This window comes from the organism of the source record quoted next, unplaced genomic scaffold, assembly GCF_019419815.1.
Source record: "Pyrus x bretschneideri cultivar Hongxiangsu unplaced genomic scaffold, Pyrus_bretschneideri_v1 Contig13, whole genome shotgun sequence".
Taxonomy (NCBI): Eukaryota; Viridiplantae; Streptophyta; class Magnoliopsida; order Rosales; family Rosaceae; genus Pyrus; species Pyrus x bretschneideri.
Genome location: NW_025999424.1, coordinates 5,193,810 through 5,213,058, shown reverse-complemented (window position 1 = coordinate 5,213,058; position 19,249 = coordinate 5,193,810). Strand labels below are relative to the sequence as shown.

General features: G+C 35.9%; 3 protein-coding genes across 15 annotated transcripts; 1 reads left to right on the top strand and 2 right to left on the bottom strand.

The window, feature by feature from the left end:
* Positions 1 to 5,254: 5,254 nt before the first annotated feature.
* Positions 5,255 to 9,751, bottom strand: LOC103935352 (ELMO domain-containing protein B). 13 transcript variants are annotated; one of them, XM_009345111.3, is made up of 10 exons: positions 9,439 to 9,750; positions 8,107 to 8,209; positions 7,654 to 7,763; positions 7,347 to 7,415; positions 6,901 to 7,016; positions 6,723 to 6,809; positions 6,508 to 6,614; positions 6,268 to 6,315; positions 6,037 to 6,131; positions 5,255 to 5,649 (listed from the first exon to the last, which is right to left on the bottom strand). In XM_009345111.3, the coding sequence occupies exons 3-10, from the start codon at positions 7,744 to 7,746 to the stop codon at positions 5,548 to 5,550; spliced, it is 717 nt and encodes a 238-aa protein (XP_009343386.1). In that variant the 5' UTR covers positions 7,747 to 7,763; positions 8,107 to 8,209; positions 9,439 to 9,750; the 3' UTR covers positions 5,255 to 5,547. The 13 variants fall into 13 exon arrangements, 12 of the variants coding, with proteins under 12 accessions (XP_009343386.1, XP_048435056.1, XP_048435057.1 ...); XM_048579099.1 differs by having other exon boundaries at positions 7,654 to 7,754; positions 9,439 to 9,749; XM_048579100.1 differs by lacking the exon at positions 9,439 to 9,750 and adding an exon at positions 9,099 to 9,293 and having other exon boundaries at positions 7,654 to 7,754.
* Positions 9,752 to 10,755: 1,004 nt separating this feature from the next.
* Positions 10,756 to 11,736, bottom strand: LOC103935353 (protein EPIDERMAL PATTERNING FACTOR 1). Its single transcript, XM_009345115.3, has 2 exons — positions 11,297 to 11,736; positions 10,756 to 11,174 (listed from the first exon to the last, which is right to left on the bottom strand). The coding sequence occupies exons 1-2, from the start codon at positions 11,388 to 11,390 to the stop codon at positions 10,915 to 10,917; spliced, it is 354 nt and encodes a 117-aa protein (XP_009343390.2). The 5' UTR covers positions 11,391 to 11,736; the 3' UTR covers positions 10,756 to 10,914.
* A 5,503-nt stretch (positions 11,737 to 17,239) lies between these two features.
* Positions 17,240 to 18,844, top strand: LOC108866254 (NDR1/HIN1-like protein 6). Its single transcript, XM_018644522.2, has one exon. The coding sequence runs from the start codon at positions 17,459 to 17,461 to the stop codon at positions 18,188 to 18,190; it is 732 nt and encodes a 243-aa protein (XP_018500038.2). The 5' UTR covers positions 17,240 to 17,458; the 3' UTR covers positions 18,191 to 18,844.
* The last annotated feature ends 405 nt before the right edge of the window (positions 18,845 to 19,249 follow it).

Genomic DNA, 19,249 nt, shown 5'->3' with positions numbered 1-19,249 from the left:
AATTATGCAAACAAATGATAAGTATACTGAAAATCTAAAAGAAATAACAAAATTCATCATAATCTGAGAGTGAGAGAGAGAGAGAGAGAGAGATGAAAAAAAAAAAAGAGAATTGAAGAATTGCATACCTCATGATTTTGGAGAGAAGGAAACGTAAAAAGGGGGGGGGGAGGAGAGAGAGAGAGAGAGAGAGAGAGAGAGAGAGAGAGCATGACAAATGATATAGAGATATTTGTGGGGAAATGAATCATTTCCGGATCCATTTCTCTTAATCTATTAAATTAAAAAATTCATGTCATTGAAAATTGATCCAACGGTTGAAGTTATTATAATTTTTAAAGTAAACCTCTATTTGTTGCCGTTTGATCAAATTTCAATGGTACAGATTCCTTGATATGTAGATTAGGAGAAAAGGATCAGAGGATCCTTTTCCATTTGTGGGGATTCCTCCCCTCCCTTCCTCCCCCCGTTTTATTCTTTCTCCACCGACTTCCCCACTTCTCAATTCCTCCTCCCTTTTTCCCTTCTTTCTTTTATTTATTATTATCTATTTATTTATTTATTCTGGCTATTATTATTAAACTTACCCTTTATTCTTAAAATTATTAAAATATCCTTGACTTAGTGTTTCGTAACTTTCTCATTATAATTATAATTCTAATTCTAATTCTTGTTCAACTATACATGTTCCGACTACGAAGTCAACACAAATACACACATACCACTAGGGTATTTTGGTAATTTTCTACATTGAGAATTTAAAATACTATACTTCATGAACCGGTTGTTACAACAAAAGTCAACATTTACCCTTCTATTGACATTTTGGTCATTTCACATTTTACAAAAATTAAATATATTAAAATTCAGGACGGGTTGCAACATTAAGAGTCTAAGAATTTTCTTTTTCCATTATACAGTTACTTAATGGAATGATTGTCACGTCCCGATCCCGACATACGTCTAGGATCGACATGTGACATCACCAAATATTCGTATATCTCACATACCCCGTCTCCGGGATATGGCAAATCACAATTCGAGAATCAATTTGCAAAGAAAATTTTTGTTTACCTTATGGCTGCATCTAACCTCATCGTTAGCCTGCCTACGTACCCTTAATAGGGACCAAGTCATTCGTAGTTCACTTATCACAAAATCAAACATTTATTCCACTAAGTTCAAGCAGAAAAGCATAGCATTCCTCAATCATTTATTATAACCTGACAACATGTAATTCCTGTACTCAGGCTACATAACCAATCCCCATGAAAACATGATTTCTCTCCCATCCAACATATAAATCATTATGTCTCATCATGATATCGCAATTCACAACACACATCATATTTAAGAGCCGACGAAACACAAAACCATTCTCTAGTCGCATTAATTAATTAATTTGATCAAAGTAATAACAATCATTCCTATATCTTCTAAATTCATACCTTATGAAATCATAATCGAATCATAGAAAATCCCGAAGGAGTCACTCAGACGTCTAACATCTTTTCTAACTCAATTCACAAGACTCTCGAAACCATTGACACAAATATATATATAAGTAAGGCTAGAGTGACACAATTAGGCCAAGCCTACTTCTCCAAACAATATGATTTTAGGCTGCTCCACGAAATTCAACAACCTCGGGTTCCGGACCATTCAGCGGAACCAAACCAAATATGATCGCCTAAAAATGTATCATGTACAACTAATCCTCTTCACCTCTAGAATGCGTATGGTCCCCCATCGCGGATATACCAAGCAGGACCATAGGCATAAACTCATTGTGCAGGCAGTGATCACCCATCATGGGTATACCAAGCATGATCACCTCTGAATACATATGGTCCCTCCATCACAGATATACCAAGCAGGACCATCCATGCACCACAACTACGTGGTGCAATCTCATCATGACACATTACACATAATTATACGCATACATGCTATCGATTACACATATCGACTAGCATCAAGTGAGATGGAACACAACACAAGAAATTCCCTCAATTACTATTTCTACTAAAAATCTAATAAAGTACCTAACTCATCTCTTGCCTTCCATCTCCATCTCATGCTAGGTAGAATGCCAAGTTCAAATAGATATACAGTTGGTAATCATATCCAAATAATTATCAAACAATATTTAAATCCCATAATTGTCATAACATTCATCATAATTATCAATCACATTATTAAAAAGATAATTAAACACACATATGTCCCAAACATCATCAGTGCACAAGCCAAATCCTATTTAATAAGCATAGGTCTATGGCTAAATATATAAAAATCACATTTCAAAAGAAATCATATTCATAAGACCAATTCTTAATCACAATTGATACCAATAAAGAAATTAAGATAGTAATCATGTCTCATATATTCAAGTCGCTATCAAACCAATATAGGCCCACTAGATTTACACTAGTAATACCCTAAGGTCCGTAAACCATATCTACAATAGCATACTAAAATTTGGTGTCAATTCAATGGTGAGATCGTCAATTGTTAGAATATTCAAGTGGTAGACCTTATCGAAAATATATTCAACCAACCGTATTTCCTAAATCAAATGTTACATATCGAAAAATTTGACTTTTTCCAAAAATCCGACTTTTTTCAAAAATTCTCAAATTTCACAAGAATGAAGATCTCAACAAGTAGAGTAAACTTTATACCTGTGGCCAAAGCCAATTTGACCGGAAAACACCCCAAACTGGCCACGAACCGCCTGAACCCTAAGGTGCGTGTTCTTCAATTCGGCTTCCTTGGTGTTCCTACACCCTAACCACCAGTTGGGTCTTATTCTTAGGTCCAAGGGAAGTTGATTAAGGGTGATGGTGCATGGTGATATTCACCAGAATGACGAATCACCATCGAGAACCCCCGAGTTCTCCGGTGGAGTTCTACCCGAATTAGACTTTAAAAACCCTTGATTTTTGGTGGAGATGGAAGCAGGAAGGTAGTTGAGCAGGTTGCAGGTAAAGGAGATAAGAAAATCAGTTGAGAAATGGTAGAAATTGGCCTGAAGTTGGCCGGTTTTGAAAAATGGCTAGTGGAGTACACGGTTTCAAGAAATGGGGGAAAGAAAATGTCAACTTCCCCCTATTGGTCCTTTCTCCTCCTCCCCTAGCCGGTTCCCTTAACCCAATTATATATTTGGGCCTTTTACCCTCTAGTGGAAAATTAAATAATTTTCACAACCTAAAGTTTTACAACTTCAAATGTCCGCAACTATACCGTTCTAACCCGGACTCGCAAACGGCTTTTGACTATACGCTTGTGGCCGCAAGACCTATTCGAAAACGTTACTTACGACCTCGAAAGGTCAACGAGTAAATAATAATTTTTCAAACTTCACTCTTCGTAACTAGTTTAATTGAAATCCAATTTCAAATAAATTAATATAAATTCTCAAAAAAATAATATAAAATCTCAATAATACAAATACGTAGATTATAACAGTGAAATCCGGGAACGGGATTTCACAATGATACTATAAGAAATAGTGCTTAAATTCTCCTTCAAATAGTCCAAGTTGTCATCCTTCTCCTTCAAATATTCCAAGTAGTCATCCCTCTCCTTCAAATATTCCAAGTAGTCATCCCTCAAATATTCCAGATAGTTCACAAAAAAATGAGGTCACTGAGTTGAATGAAATATTGGCTAATCTTCATTCAGACCCTAGATATAGACGTCAAATACTTGATTCCACCTAATAATCATGAAGCAATTCATAAACACTATCTCCAAAATGATCATTGTCAACCTAAAGACCACATCATGCCAAGAAAAGCTAGCAACAATTGATGTTTTACCATCGGTTGGTTTGATAATTTTAAGTGGTTGGATTATATTATAATAAAAGTTGTTACATTTTGTCGTTATTGCTATCTTTTCAAATGTGCTTTTGATAAAGTGGGTATTACTGGAAGTGGTGTCTTCACTGAGAAATGGTTTACAAATTGGAAGAAATGACTTGAAAATTTTCTAGTTCATGAGGGAGGTGTTGGAAGTCTTCATAATAAATCTTTACAACAAGCTAGAGATTTGAGGACACAAAAGTAACACATTAAAACCTTTGTGATTAAGTAAATCAATGAAACTCACATTAGTTATCACACTTTATTAAGTGGAGCACTTGATTGCAAAAGATGGTTGTTGCGACAAGGTATGCTTTTTCATGGGCATGATGAATCGTTGAAATCAAGCAATATGGGTACTAATGTGAAGCTTCAGTGGAGAGCTTTTTTTGCTGCGAAAATTGTGAAAACACCATTGCGTAACAAAATGGGAGATCAATGGATGAGTGATAGCATTATTGTTTACATTGAGAGAGATGTATTTGCTTTTATTGATAATGAGCCTAATATGCGATATTTTCATGACATTAAACCTTGTCGGCAACAATTGTAATTTGTTTGTATTGATAAATTATGAAAGACATTACTATATAAAAGGATTTTAGTTGTTGCCATTTTTCTTAACCTTGCACTTTTTAAGTTCGCCCCTCCCTCTAACAATGCCTGGTTTCGCCACTAAACCCACTCCCCCACCCCCCCTTTAATCTAGATACTATTGTTTGGTAAAAACAAAAAACAAAAAAGAAGGTTTGTCGACTCTTTTTTAAACATATCATTCATTCTCATTTTTCATTTCTTTTTTATGCTAACTATAATTATATTTTTTTAGGCTATATGATAGTTGCTTTTCTTGTAATATTAAAAATTGATGCAAACATCAAATTAAGAGAACATTTTAGATAAAACTCAATAGGTCCTCAATCTAAAGAGACTTTAGCATAACATAAAAGGCCGACTTAGTCAAACTAATTGTCATTGTACTAGGACTTTAAGGGCGAGACAGGTTCGAAAATAAGCAAAAGAACGCATCCAAGTCTTGAAATCATCTGTATCCAAATCCAGGAGACACTCCAAATCCATTATGTCTCTTGGTATATTTAGACTTCTAGAAAAATGCGTGTTCCATCTGTACATTGTTATAACACGAGCCTCTAGAAATTAAATTATGCAGTATTAGGTTTTAGCTGTCTTGAATATTCTTGTCTCTCTTACTATGTTTGATTTATTTTAGGTGTGCAAAACTTTGATTCGTATATGCACTTTGCACACTTGATCTGGGGGGGGGCAAATAAAGTTTGAAAAATAACGCAATTATTACTCGGCTTGAAGCAGTCATTCATCTGTCATCATAAACATAACCCGCATATTACAATTTCTCCAACAAATAATTGTAGGTACTCAAATTGTTGCAATCTTGGTTACATCATCATTATTCATTTCTGTCTAGCAACCATTCAAAAGCATTGCCGTACAAGCATGAGGTTGTTTTCAATTGTATCAATCACACCTAATGCCTTTAAGATTACCTGTTCTTTTCATCTGCAGATGAAACCATAAGAAAGATCTTACCCTGTTTTATGGACATCAATTATATATAACGCAAACGTTTTAATTCATCAGAAATTTTTGGGAGTTCGGGTGATTTTTCAAAGGGATTTTGTACTACCTATACAGCTAGCTACTGGTACAATAGATTATAAGCTGGTAAATCATGTATTCTCTGAGTATCTTCTAAAGACAACTCTCTTTCCAACTGTGTCCTTGTTGCTTGTAGAACCTCCTGAAGGATTGCAAGCAGAAACGAAGGGTTAGTGATTGGAGAGCTGACCAGAAGAAACAAGCCAATTTGACCTAAGTTAAATTAGAAGCTGTGATGCAGTGAACGTTCAACTCTAATAGTTAAGAGTGAAATTATCAAGATGTGTCTTCAAAGATAAAGATAAGAAACAAGTGAACAAATATAAACCATCCTTAACTTACGAACGCATTGAAAAATAAATAGATGAGTTGTGCGCGTTTTGGGATAGTGGAAGGATATCTTGTTAAGAAGTTATTACAAACGAGGAGAATATGTGGAATTTGAGGCATGATTTCTGAGGACTTCGAACATTAGGAAATTGTGTGCGTGTGCTTGTGTCAATGTGCATGTGTAGAGCGAGAGAGTTACATTAAACTGCATGTAGGACGCATGCATTGCGAGCCACTGAGCATCAACCATTTCGAAAGCTATACAGTACAGTACATCAAAGGCGGCTTCATCTTCTGCAAGCAAATCATAATTCATGAGGGTCGTCAGTAACCTGCGTTGTTTTTTAGCTGTTCTCTAACTCTTAAGACGTTTGATCTGTAACCAAACAGAAGACATTTGAGCATAACCTTGTCTGAGATGTACATTTACCTCCTAATAGTTTCACGAAATTTATTCCTGGAAGACACCTTGGTTTTTCTGCAAAGTAGATGAGGAGACGAGGAAGATTCAAGAACAATTAGCTTTCCTTTTGTAAATTTTTGTGTGAAACAGATGGTAGAGATATTGAAACTATCGCTTCAAGAAAGAAGCTGATTTCAATTCAATGTGAGAGTTAAACATGATAGGAAAAGCCATACATGGTATAGATATTACAACTTCTTTACAAACCTGAGCAAAGATCCAGCATTTTGATCAACATAAATGATATATTTATGCCAGCAACTGCAAATGGGTATTCCCAAGTTGCTCGATTCCCGTCTCGCTTGAACAATAACCTACGGAAAGATGCCTTCATTTTGAATTTATATGATTAGTAAGCTAAAGACACAGAAAAAGAAGATATGATTATTTGCAGCAGCTACACAACAGTCAAGAAGGCATACTGGATAAATCCTGGCGAAAAAAAGCAAGTTCTCGAGGGAGATAAAACCGCAGCCCCTGAAGAGAGCATTTCACTATAAGAGAATAAACTGTGGAATTGCAATATTACAGTCTAGTAAGATGAAGTATTTCAATTTCACAGTGTCAGACAAACTTTGTGTCAATTGGACAAAATGGTACCTGAAGTCAGTAGAGGGGTTAGAACCTTGCCAACCCATCTCTTTCCATTGCTCGGAGATCAGACCTCGCAGAGCAACATCTGGAAAGGCAGCATGCCACAATGCTTTCAAGGCTTCCTGAAGTTAAATGGAATAACAGTCTTATTCAATGATATAGAACCAAATAGCTAATGAAAAGGGGTTTAGGCTTCCTGAAGCATACTGGTAACAAGACAAGATTTAAATCCTGTACTTCAATTGAAGTTTCGGCATGAAAAAACTAAATTGCAATCAAATGGTGTAGTCATAATAGCAAGTTGTTTCTCTACCAGACACAAATCACAGATAATGAAATAAACAATGAACGATCATCAAAATCTATCGTAACTTATTTTAACCAAATTAAACCAAGAAAAATGGACCAGAGTAATAATAAGAAAATGTTTTGAACCAGCATGAAGAATATACTTGATGATCAGGGCGATTCTCGTCAAAAGGTACTTGTAGTCGTGCTTGAAGCCTCAAAAGTCTCTGTTCCTGTACATAGAAGTTGAGAATTATATTGGAAGTCCATTAAAGTGGATAACAGCAAAGTACATAACTTCAAGAACCTAAAACTGACCAAAGATAGAATTGTATGCTTAAGTCTTCAGAAATTCCAAGAAAATTCTTAAATGCAAAGTGAGGAAGTCATACTATTTGACACGCTACGGCAGTTTAACATATAACTATACAAGTTTTTAGGAGTTGGCAGGAGAACACCACAACTGTATACCTGAAGAGGACTCAAAGAGTAGTCATCTGGCTTCTCATTACGTTTGTTACTTGAGCGGGTAAATAGTCCTGTCCATGATCGTGGTCCAACCATAGCATTAACTACAATGACTAAAAACTAGTTAGTGAGATAAGAAATTTTGTGAACAGAGTGTAATAGGATCACAGGTGCACATTTTATTATAAACTTTTGGTAGTTTAACAAGAACATGATCAGTGCAGCACTGGTCCCAGTGTATACAAGCGATATTACAATTCGAGAGAGATTTGCTTCAAGCCATCAAAATGCATCCGATATAACAGATGAAATGTGTGCACGAACTAAAGGTGTTCTGTTCCTCATTTCCAAGTAAATGCCATCACCATAATTATTGAGAGAAAAATACATGAGACACAACGTTCCTTTGTTGGGAGCCAAAAGATAAATTGAATGGAAGAGAAATACTCTACTCACTAAAACATTGAGCTAACTGCGGTTTGACATGAGTTGAATTGTGTGGCCATTCCAACTCTTCATCGCACTTTTTCCGTCTCCTATAATTTTCATCCTCATCAACCTACATTTGGTGGCATTTCAATACTTATAAATTGTTGCGGATAACACACGATAGCATAGAAAAGGTTTCAAATTATGGACCGATCCATTTACCACTAGTCTAATTCCATTGTTGCGGATAACACACGATAGCATAGAAAAGGTTTCAAATTATGGACCGATCCATTTACCACTAGTCTAATTCCATAACATCAAACATTTAGAAGCTAACATAGAATGTAGAGCACACAGACAAAAAGCAAATTCTAACTCCTTACAAAAGTGTGGCAAACACAACACAAAAATAAGAGCCTTCAACTGATACAAACACTTTCTGAGGAAAAGTAAAACAAAGTAGCAGATGTCTCTAGCATCAAATTGTAAAAGATGAATTCAGATTACCAGCAAGTCTATCATGAATCATTAGAAGGCTCTAAGTAAACATCAATGAGAAAAATTCAGGTAACACAAATCTTCGGTACACAAACAGAATACAAGAGAGATGGGACTAATTAAGAGCTTACTTTGCGAAGGGAAGAGCAAGAAGGAAAGCATTGTATACGCTTCCTTAATCTCATGAGGAGGCCAATATCCAGAGAGAGGAAGAGAAAGAGAGCATCTTCCACCCTCCTTAACCGAAAGCAAAAAGGCAAAAAACAAAAAGGATTGGGAAAAGAAATTTGTGGCAAAGGCAAAATGATTGCACCCAACAACTCATGCTCAGTATTCTCCTATAATTCAACCTCGCCCTTTTTTTTTTTTTTTTTTTTTAAGAAAACCTCGACAGTACAATGAAAACTTTATTGATATCGAAAAATTACACCTAGTCAGGAAGATATAAACCAAATCTCTCATAATACAAAAAAAAAAAAAAAAAAATACATAAACAAGAAAAGAGATATAAACCTTACCCCAATAATTCACCCTCACAATTATTCAACTTTTCCTTTTTTTTTCCCCACCCCAAATCACCAAGGAAAGACACAGAAAGTCAAGTAATGAAATAATGGCATAATTGCATGGTGCCCCAAAAGCTATGAAGATGGGAACTTTTTACAGGGAAAAGATTAATTGCACAATTAAAGGGCTTCCTTTTTCATCATTTATGATCAAATATTGAAACTTTTCTGAACTTTTCTGAATAGGTGAGGTGGGGACCCAAGCACTCATGGTATTGACAGACAAGACAAATATTGCATTGCAACATACAATACAGAGAGAGAGAGAGAGAGAGAGAGAGAGAGAGAGTACCTGCTATGGCATCTGAGGAGACATGTTGGCAGTGGAGGTTCTATTAAAGATGATGGTGTCACGGCGGGGCCCACTGGAAGAAAGTGGTGGTGGTGGTGGTGGGAGCAGGAATGATACAGAAGGAAGAGGAGGAGGAAGAAGAATGACATTATCCCTTTTTTGCTTTTTTAGAACCAACAGTTTTGCATTTTCAAAAAAAAAGCATTGTTTTGTTTTGGGAAGTTTTGTCTCAATCTGTAAGTGGCACTCAAACCGGTCAATTTCCTGCATACCAGCCTAGATATTAGCTCTTCCTCCGGTGCTTCTCTTTTGGCCTTGGCGGGTTTGTTCTGTTCCTTGTGGCCTCGCACGAGCCAAAATATGTTACTTTGAGAAGGTTTTATATATACCAACCAACATTATTTCGCTCAGATAAATAAATGACGGTATGAACTATATATATACATAGGAAGCTTTTAAGGAAAGGAATTAGTTGTGGGACCCTATCATATCGAACTTCAACTATTTGAATCGTTTATTTTTCAAGTTAGACCTCATAAATCATCCTTCAAAATATTAACCAAATTGAAAATATTTGAGACATCTAATTGAGTTTAAAGAAATTGACGAACACTTTGTTCTACAAGAAACAATGAAATTTTATTGTGATGATTAAGTAGGCAAATAATCTCGGATTAAATTGAATTTTCGTAAGGGTGATCTATGAATCTAGACTTACAAAATAGACAGTTCGGATCATTGAAGTTCGACATGAAATGAGCCCTATAACTAATCCCCATTTTTACCCAAAAAATAAAGATCCCTTTTTATAACAGGCTTGTATGTACATATATGTATTGAGTTTGATATCTAGTAATGGTGTAATTTTGGCCCTTGGTTTCTTTTTGGCCTTTATGGTGTGTAATTCTAATTTTTCAAATAACTCTCCAAATGAACAGGTCTATATAGGTTGTAAATCTCACATTCAATATTTATGATGAACTTGAGATGACTCAAGGATTCTAATGACGATTAATTGAACGATTCATATACGGGTAAGTTTAACCAATTTCAATTATTAGAGGTTTGTTCAGAAATAAATAAAAATAAAAACTGTAACATAGTATGGTGTGTGGTAAAAAGAAATTCAAACCCAAATTTGAGGTTTGGCCACTTCAAATTACTGACAAACTGCATAATAGTGACTATAAAAAGGCCATCACTGGAGTTATTTTCATAGTGTCCTCGTATGCTTAACAAATTTTGACTTGTTACGTACGAAATCGAGAACACTAAGAGCTCTTTGTAACTCAGATAATTTGAACCCACTAAACGAAGAAAATCCAAGTCTTTTGTGATTTCGTAATATTAAACATCAGTAAACAAAACTCTTGATTACACAAAATCTCTACCTAGCAAAGAAACTGGAGGTCCAAAAAGGAAGGAAACTTTGACTACATTACTTGACATTGAAAATCACAGTGAATGACAGGTGAACTAAGGAACAGGATATGACTTGTTATTGCACATGCACTTGTAAGCCATTGGACATGTCTCAGACTCAGCGACTGACGCGCAAACTAAGCTCACCATCACTAGTCTGCATGGTCTGCAAGATCCACAAGCATGGGAGCAATCTGGCAAGCTCGACCCTGCCACTTGGAGTGTATCTGGCCCCCTAACTCTTTTGTAATTAATTGACTCTTTATCCACTAATCCCTCCCTAATGGTACTCTTCAGATGGCGCCCATGATGACCTACACGAGAAGATTAATGTTCAATCAGAAAAAATGTAAAAAAACAAAAAGAAAAATTAAGACATGTTTAATGTTAATAATCACAGTTTACAACAAGAAGGTTTAATCGAGAGTAATCTTACGTGAATGAGGCCGAGCTATGCGCCTTGCGGACATGGCTTGTGGAAGTAAAAGAAGAAGAACAAGAAATGTAGCTACACAAATTGAACCCTTCATAGATTTTGTTTAATTTTGCTTCTTTTTTCCTCTTTTGTTTCGGAAAATAGTAGGGTTTTGCAAGCTAGAGAGGCTTTTGGGAGATTGAGAGAATGGTAAGAAGAAAAGGGTTGAAGGGGATGAATATATAGAGGGCATGAAGGATTGGAGAAATGAGAAAATTAAGAAGAAAGTATTGAAGCAAATCACAGGAGAAAAGTGGTACGAAAAGAAAGGATCACATGAAAGATACAAGATTGCATGCTTACAGTAACAGATAGTCACAGGACTCATCAAGCTTTGCCTTTTGTGGTTCCATGGAAGAATGGTGATATGGCTAATTGCTCAAGAATTTACTAAATTAAAATGGTGCCTTTTTTTTACGTGAACTACTCTGACTCCACTTTGGAAACTCATACATAGCCATAAATGCAAGCTTTATTAATTAATGTATTATTGTAAAAAAAAATTGAAGGCTTAAGATTGATAATAAATTTCACACCGTGGGTCTGTTGTGACTGCCATTAATAACATTTCCTCCGCTTGCTGGATAGGTAGCTGCTATATTTGGTGAACTTGATAAGCTACTCTATTGTTCTTCATGGACCGTCCCAGGTAAAGCCCCTTTGTTTGGTGGTGGCTTCTACTGCATATCCTTGTATATATATTTCGTCTCAATATGTGGATTGACCGGTTCTCGCCAAACATAGAAGAAAGAGTTGTTAAATTTCTTAGACATGGGCCAATAGGTCAACACTGATATGTCCTTAACTTGATCGCTTACTAGCCCAGTAGGATTTTGTTTTTGTCACAAAAAACATTGGCATACTAGCCCAATATGTTTCTTTCTAATAACAATATATATATATATATATGTATAACATTTCAATAATTTCATTTCGCACTTCAAACTTTCTATAATTAGAAAGAAAAATACACTTGTGAGTAGTGTAGAATAGAATTTTTGAAGTGTTAATAACAATTATCATATATATGTATATGTATGTATGTATGTATGTATGTGTGTATGTATTGTCCTGAACTTAATACATTCGCATGCGAACTCAAATTTATGATGCCCATATTTTTAAGCTAGTTAAAGGCCTAAAAGCCTGAGTAATGCTGGCTGCTGCACACCAAGCATGTACTACGTAATCGATGAGCACCAGTCCCAATATAGCTCTCAGAGTTGGTGTCCTCTTCTCAAATTTGGTAGACGAGCCATTTAAAAATGCAAATGTGTTATCGAGGGATCTCGAGTACATAGAAGCAACAATTTTTAAACTATGATTGAATTGTAGTCATGGTTTATCAATTAAAAAATCCTAATTAATTCTGTTAGTTCTCGTTTGTTATACAATTTAGTCATCGTTTAAGAACCAATGCTCCAATGTACTCCATTGTAATAGGAATAATTTATTATAGGAAAAACGAATGAAAATGATTAGAAAACTTTGAGTCTTAACGATAAAGACAAAATAAAAAGTAAAATGAATTATACCAGGATAGACTTTTTAGTGTAAAAATGTGATTTTTCGTTAAAATGAACAGTACCGGAAACTTTTCATTAAAATTCGTTTATTATATTGTTGTTAAAAAAGGTTAGTAAAATCCAAAGTCAATATTAAAATACATGTGTTGCCCTTCCAGATAGAGACTTTTGCTTGAAAATCATCGAATAGTTTACATCTACCTAATTAAATACTATATGCCCTTCAAAATCTTAAACATAGCTTATATATATATAGGGATAGGATCAAGGGACAAATATTTTTACAAATACTTTTACATTCTTTTTAAGCCTTTTGATTACATAACATCCAATAGTTCTTATTTATTCATTAAATTACATTGATGCTTATGGGGACTTAAACTAATATTAAAGATAAAAAATAATTGAAATAAAATCTAAAAAATTAAAACTAAAATTAAAAAGTAAGAAACCTTAGTTGTGCGCAGTCCTCCGTCTCCCCTTTTACTGATGTGGTTTTGCAAATTCGAACATAAAATTTTTACGTTCAAAATAATCTTGCATCAGATATTGGAGTGGCACAGTGCCTCCAGTCCTGTAGTACATGTTAGGTTCATGCTATTTTTGCACCTTGAGAATTATTTGAACTTCACCTTCCATGAGAGAAAGCCTGATGAGGGATTCCTGGATGGTTGTCGGTCTTCTGTCCACTCCCACAACTAGTACTACTCGAAAATTCTTTGCTTGGAAAACCTTGCAATCCCTCAACATTGTATATGCGCACACACAAACGTGAAGTTGCAAAACCACATCAGCAAAGGGGGAGACGGAGGATTGCATAATTCTAGGGACCCTTACATCCTAATCATTCAATGCACATCATGCGATCAGAAATTATTTGAATTTTTTTATTTAAAATTAAAAACAAATAGTACCTAAGAGCATCTCCAAATGAGATGTCAAATTGTCCAAATCATCAATAACAGTAACAAAAGATAACATTAATGTTTTCCAACCGAGAAGCCAAATCTAATGTGGCAAGACATGGATTGACATCTCTCCCCTTGCTGCCAAATTTGACAGCACCGTCAGAGTTTTTTAATTAATTATTAAATGCTTTTTATTAATTTTTTATTAGTTTAAAGCATTTTCCTTTTGTTTCTTTTCATTCCCAATGCAAAAAAAGTACATGAATTATTATTTTATGTTTAAAATTTGACATATCGGTTGGAGAGCAAAAGTTTAAAAGATATTAAAGTGCCATGTAACGTAAGCCTTCAAATTTAAATTTTAGGTTTAAAATTTGACATCTCCTTTGGAGATAGTTTAACGAAAACTTGTCGCACGATTTACAATGAACAGTTAAAATGTGAAGATCCCTAAAATCCCTACAAAGAGAATCCATATATATATATATATATTCTTAAATGGTGGATCACAAACAATGGGTGTGTGCCACGTGTAATTCTGTGGTAGTACAAATACTACTGGAAGTTCCTGGTGGTTGCCGTGAGTTTTGACTTGCTGTTTCAAACGTTACAATTGGCTTTGCTATAAAGAGGGTGGTGGCGCCAGCCAAAAACGAAAAAATGAAGAGCAGTCAACGATTACTTTTATTTTATCGATTCAAACCATAAGAAAACGTGTAGAATCAACAATAAAATTCTTACTTAATTCTTGTATATAAGACCAAGTGAACTGCAAGAGCAACCTAAAATCTTCTTCGGCTCAATAATTAATCTCATCATTAGTGTCCATAGTTAAGCACATATACAGAGCCATGGACAGCCTAGTCCGCAGCGCCACCGCCAGCATGAGCCGGCGGTTTGATGTGAGCCGGCGGTTTGATGTTTACAATTACGAGCCGTTGGATCAACTGAAGAGAACTGTAAGCAGGCATGGTGCTGGAAGGAGAAGATCGATGTCTTTTAAGCGTAAGAAGGTGGCACATGTTCCGTTGAGAAATAATGAGGATCGAGCCAGGCAAAAGCGCCAGATATTCCTAAACTCCTACAAGTTTGAATCACCTGATAAATCGCAGCGCTTAAGATGTATGAAGGTAAACAAGGTGGCTCGTAAGGTTAAGACTGTTGTGGTGAAGTTCGTGTCGTCATTCTTTCGAATTGGAGCTTACCGATCTTGTAACTGCAGTCAGGCCATCCGCGTCTCCTCTCCAATGCCGCGGAGAAATTAAATATTTTCTTTCTTTTTTGATGGTATGAAATTGGGTTAATTAGGAATCTCGACTAGTAGAGTAAGTATTCTTACATCTGGAAGTTATAAATCCTGAGTGCCACCGGCTTCATTGAAGGAAGTGATTCTTAAGTGAATGTTACTCATATTTAATTGCGTGTTAATTATCAGAGATAAGTTGGAAATTCATTGGCAATTGGTTATTCGAAGAGTAGGGAGATCATTTTTTGATAAACGATAACGTTAATGAGTTAAATTGTTAAATGTTAGGCGAGAAGGAAATTGGTTAAGATCAAACCCGCACCAAGGTGCATATATATTATTGTCATATCCCAAAATTCATAATCCTTCTGTAAAAACTTACATGCACCCTAACTGAAATTAAGTTTTGCTTACAAAAATACTTGATCAGAACTTCGGTATTACTTTTGCACAGCACAAAAAAAAAAAAAAAAAAAAAAAAAAATCCTTTAATATCAGGCCGCTGCTTTCTACCTTTTTTTTTTTCCTCTCCTTTTTAAACTACCGTAATCAACCTAAAAGCCACCTGCCCCTTTTCTAACCAAAATGTTGGCAGCTAACCCCGGACAGGTGGTGGAAACTATTAATTAAGCTGGAGTACGCTAGGGGTAGAGAGAATTTTCGGTGAAGCGATGAAATACGTATAGATAAAAAAGAACACCAACGGCAAAAGCATCCTGCTGGGTTGACACTGACACTAAGAGACGAAAGCTAAAAGAGCAAATGGGATTAGATACGTCAATAGCTCTAGCAGTAAACGATGGATACTAGGCGCCCTTAAGTGAAAATTTAAGTGGGCAGCAGTACTTCACTAAAAACATAATAAATGTTTCGTTGTAATAAGCACATAACACGCCACTTAGTACTGCAGTCTATTAGTATTCCTCTTCACTTGTAAGTGAGAGGTCTTAGGTTTGATTCTCTCCAAAAGCGAATTTGAACCACATTATTGCTAACTCATTGTAAGGTTTAGCCGCTCTTGTCACATCCGGCCCCGAGGCGGATCACTTCCCGGGCCCGCTCCACCACCATAGCACGATATTGTCCGCTTTTGGCTTACCATTCCCTCACGGTTTTGTTTTTGGGAACTCACAAGCAACTTCCCAGTGGGTCACCCATCATGGGATTGCTCTAGCCCCCTTCTCGCTTAACTTCGGAGTTCCTACGAAACCCGAAGCCAGTGAGCTCCCAAAAGGCCTCGTGCTAGGTAGAGATGGGAATATACATTTAAGGATCACTCCCCTAGACGATGTGGGATGTCACAATCCACCCCCCTTAGGGGCCCGACATCCTTGTCGGCACACACGCGACCAGGGTTAGGCTCTGATACCAAATTGTCACATCCCAGCCCGGGGCGGATCACTTCCCGGGCCCGCTCCACCACCGTAGCACGATATTGTCCGCTTTGGGCTTACCATTCCCTCACGGTTTTATTTTTGGGAACTCACGAGCAACTTCCCAGTGGGTCACCCATCATGGGATTGCTCTAGCCCCCTTCTCGCTTAACTTCGGAGTTCTTACGGAACCCGAAGCCAGTGAGCTCCCAAAAGGCCTCGTGCTAGGTAGGGATGAGATATACATATAATGATCACTCCCTTGGGCGATGTGGGATGTCACAGCTCTCCTGCCCCTTACTGTAGATAATATTGTTTGTTAAAAAAAAAAAAATACATAACACATCAAACATTAAAAAGAAATCGTCTAATATTTTCTAATTGAAGAAAAATAACAAGTCACAGTTATAATAAATTGTTTTCTGCCAATACGGTAAATCGATATTTGAATTATAGAAAAATCATTTGGTTTATGTAGGTTATAATAAATTGTTTTCCGTCAACGCGGTAAATCGCTATTTGGATTATAGGAAAATCATTTGGTTTATGTATGTAATATTGATTAAATTGTAACTAACAATGAAGTTATCCAAATCAGTTCAAATAACATTTGCATTCGTTACAACAAAAGGGAGTAAATTTAGCGGATGATTTTTAGCCTAAAATAGAAAATTGGTAGGTGAAACCCACAAAACCCGTTTTGACACACAATTACAATACAAGGCCAGCAGGAGTCAATGTTTGACGATGCCCACACATACATAACAATGTCCTTAACCAATCGAAATCACCATATATATCCCTACGAAAATCCCACCTCCTCTTCCTCACATTGACGTCCACCTTCGGTCTCCATCCATCATCCACCAGACCATCATTCAATCGAAGAAGAAGAAAGATCAAGTACCTCTCTTTCTTCTTCGATCTCCAAACTTACCAAGGTTGTACGTCCAATCTATGCATGCACATGCGTGCACATTAAGTAATTGAAGGGTTACGTAGGTAATACGTTCTTGATTCAATTGCTATCGCAACCTAGGTAGTCGTACCATCGAAATTTATCAAATATTATGCACCCCGGCCCCAATCACCCTCCGCCATACGTGATGCTCCAAGATCAAGGCCATCCAGGTCCCCATGGCCGCAATCCTCCTCGCTTTAATGGCCAATACCGTCCCAACGGGCACCGCAAAAGCAGTTGTCTGAGATGCTACTGTTGTTGTTATTGCTGCATCTTCATAACCCTAGTGGTGATCATTGCAGCCGTGGTCATCAGCCTAATAATTATCAATCCCAGTGTGCCCAAATACAGTATCAATGACTTCTCTGTCAAGGCATTCAACGTCACCCCTGATTTCAACCTCCACGCGCAATTTATGGTCACGGTAAAAGCTGTGAATCCCAACAAAAAAATCTCCATTATATATGAGAAGGGCAGCATCGTGCAGCTCAAGTATTCCGGGATGAAGCTTTGTACCGGTGTGGTCCCACATTTTCGTCAACCGACGAGCAATACCACCATGATCAACGTGAATTTGAACGGAGACTTGAAAGGGAATGACTTTCAGGGATCCACTGGGGAGTCACTTATGGAGAAAATCAAGAGTAGCAGGGTCCCTTTGACTGTTTCGGTTAGGGTACCGGTCAATGTAGGGCTTGGGAAATACAATATGTTGCTGAATCCAATCGGGATTTACGTCGATGCCTCCATGGTTGTCAACAATTTGTCCCAGCCAGATAAGAAAGTACAGATTTCAGACACTAAATATGACTTTAATTTTGGATTTAAGTTCAAAAAATGATAATCCACATAAATGTCATAACTTTGATTTCAGAAAAAATTTACAAGGTGTGGGAAGTTAAGCATTAGGCAAGCTATTTGCTAGCTCGCTAGCTGCTTAATTTCTGCTGAGGAAGATCGATTGTATGGTCAGTTAAAGTGTGGTTCTTGCACACAACAAAATTTCCCTCCTTTTTCTTTCAAATGTAGATAGATTGCATATCATTGAAGAAGATTTCATGTTAAAGAGTTTGTGTAAAGGGATTTTGGATGTGCTCTCTAGCTTTGATTGAAACCTTGTTGGTTTTGAGTTTTTGATGGAAGCTCTTGACATTAATGTAATAATATATTATCGTGTAGGCTATTTTTTAAATAAAAATTTGAAATTTGTAGTTGATTATATTAATGAGATTTTAAATTAAGCCCATAATTTGTGGAATTAAAAATATTAAAGGTTATATTAAAGCTGGTAAGTCTATTTGGCTATGGTCAGGGGAGGCTGAAATGTCTATGTGAGTCTTCTCGGCCCTCGAAATGATGGATAACCATGGCTTGCCACTAGTTATCCCCCTTTAAAAAAAAATGTATTTTATGTATATATAAACATGAGTATATTCATCAAAATTAACCAAAAAAATTATTGTACCAAAGCATGGGTACATTTTTCAAAAACCAAAAAAAAAAAGAAAAGAAGATGTTAGGCTTAATAACATTATTAAATTTCTTCGATTAAACTTGACATTGATACATTCTCAAATCAACGAAATAGAATGTACCCATTTAAGTTTAAAAAAAAGAATTAGAAAAAAAAAATTTGAATTGATTTTATATAAAACATGGGTACGTTTTATATTAAAAAATGATACATTTTACATATAAAAAAATTGATATATTTAAGAATGTGTACATTTAAGATTAAAAAAAATAAAAATATTATATGAAAGTACATTTAAGATTAAAACATTAAAAATATTTTTATAAAAAATTAATGGGTAGAAACTTATTCTAATTTATTTTTTCATTTGGAAATGTTTTGCATTGAAAATTAATCTAAACTATATATTGATGAAACTATTTTTGT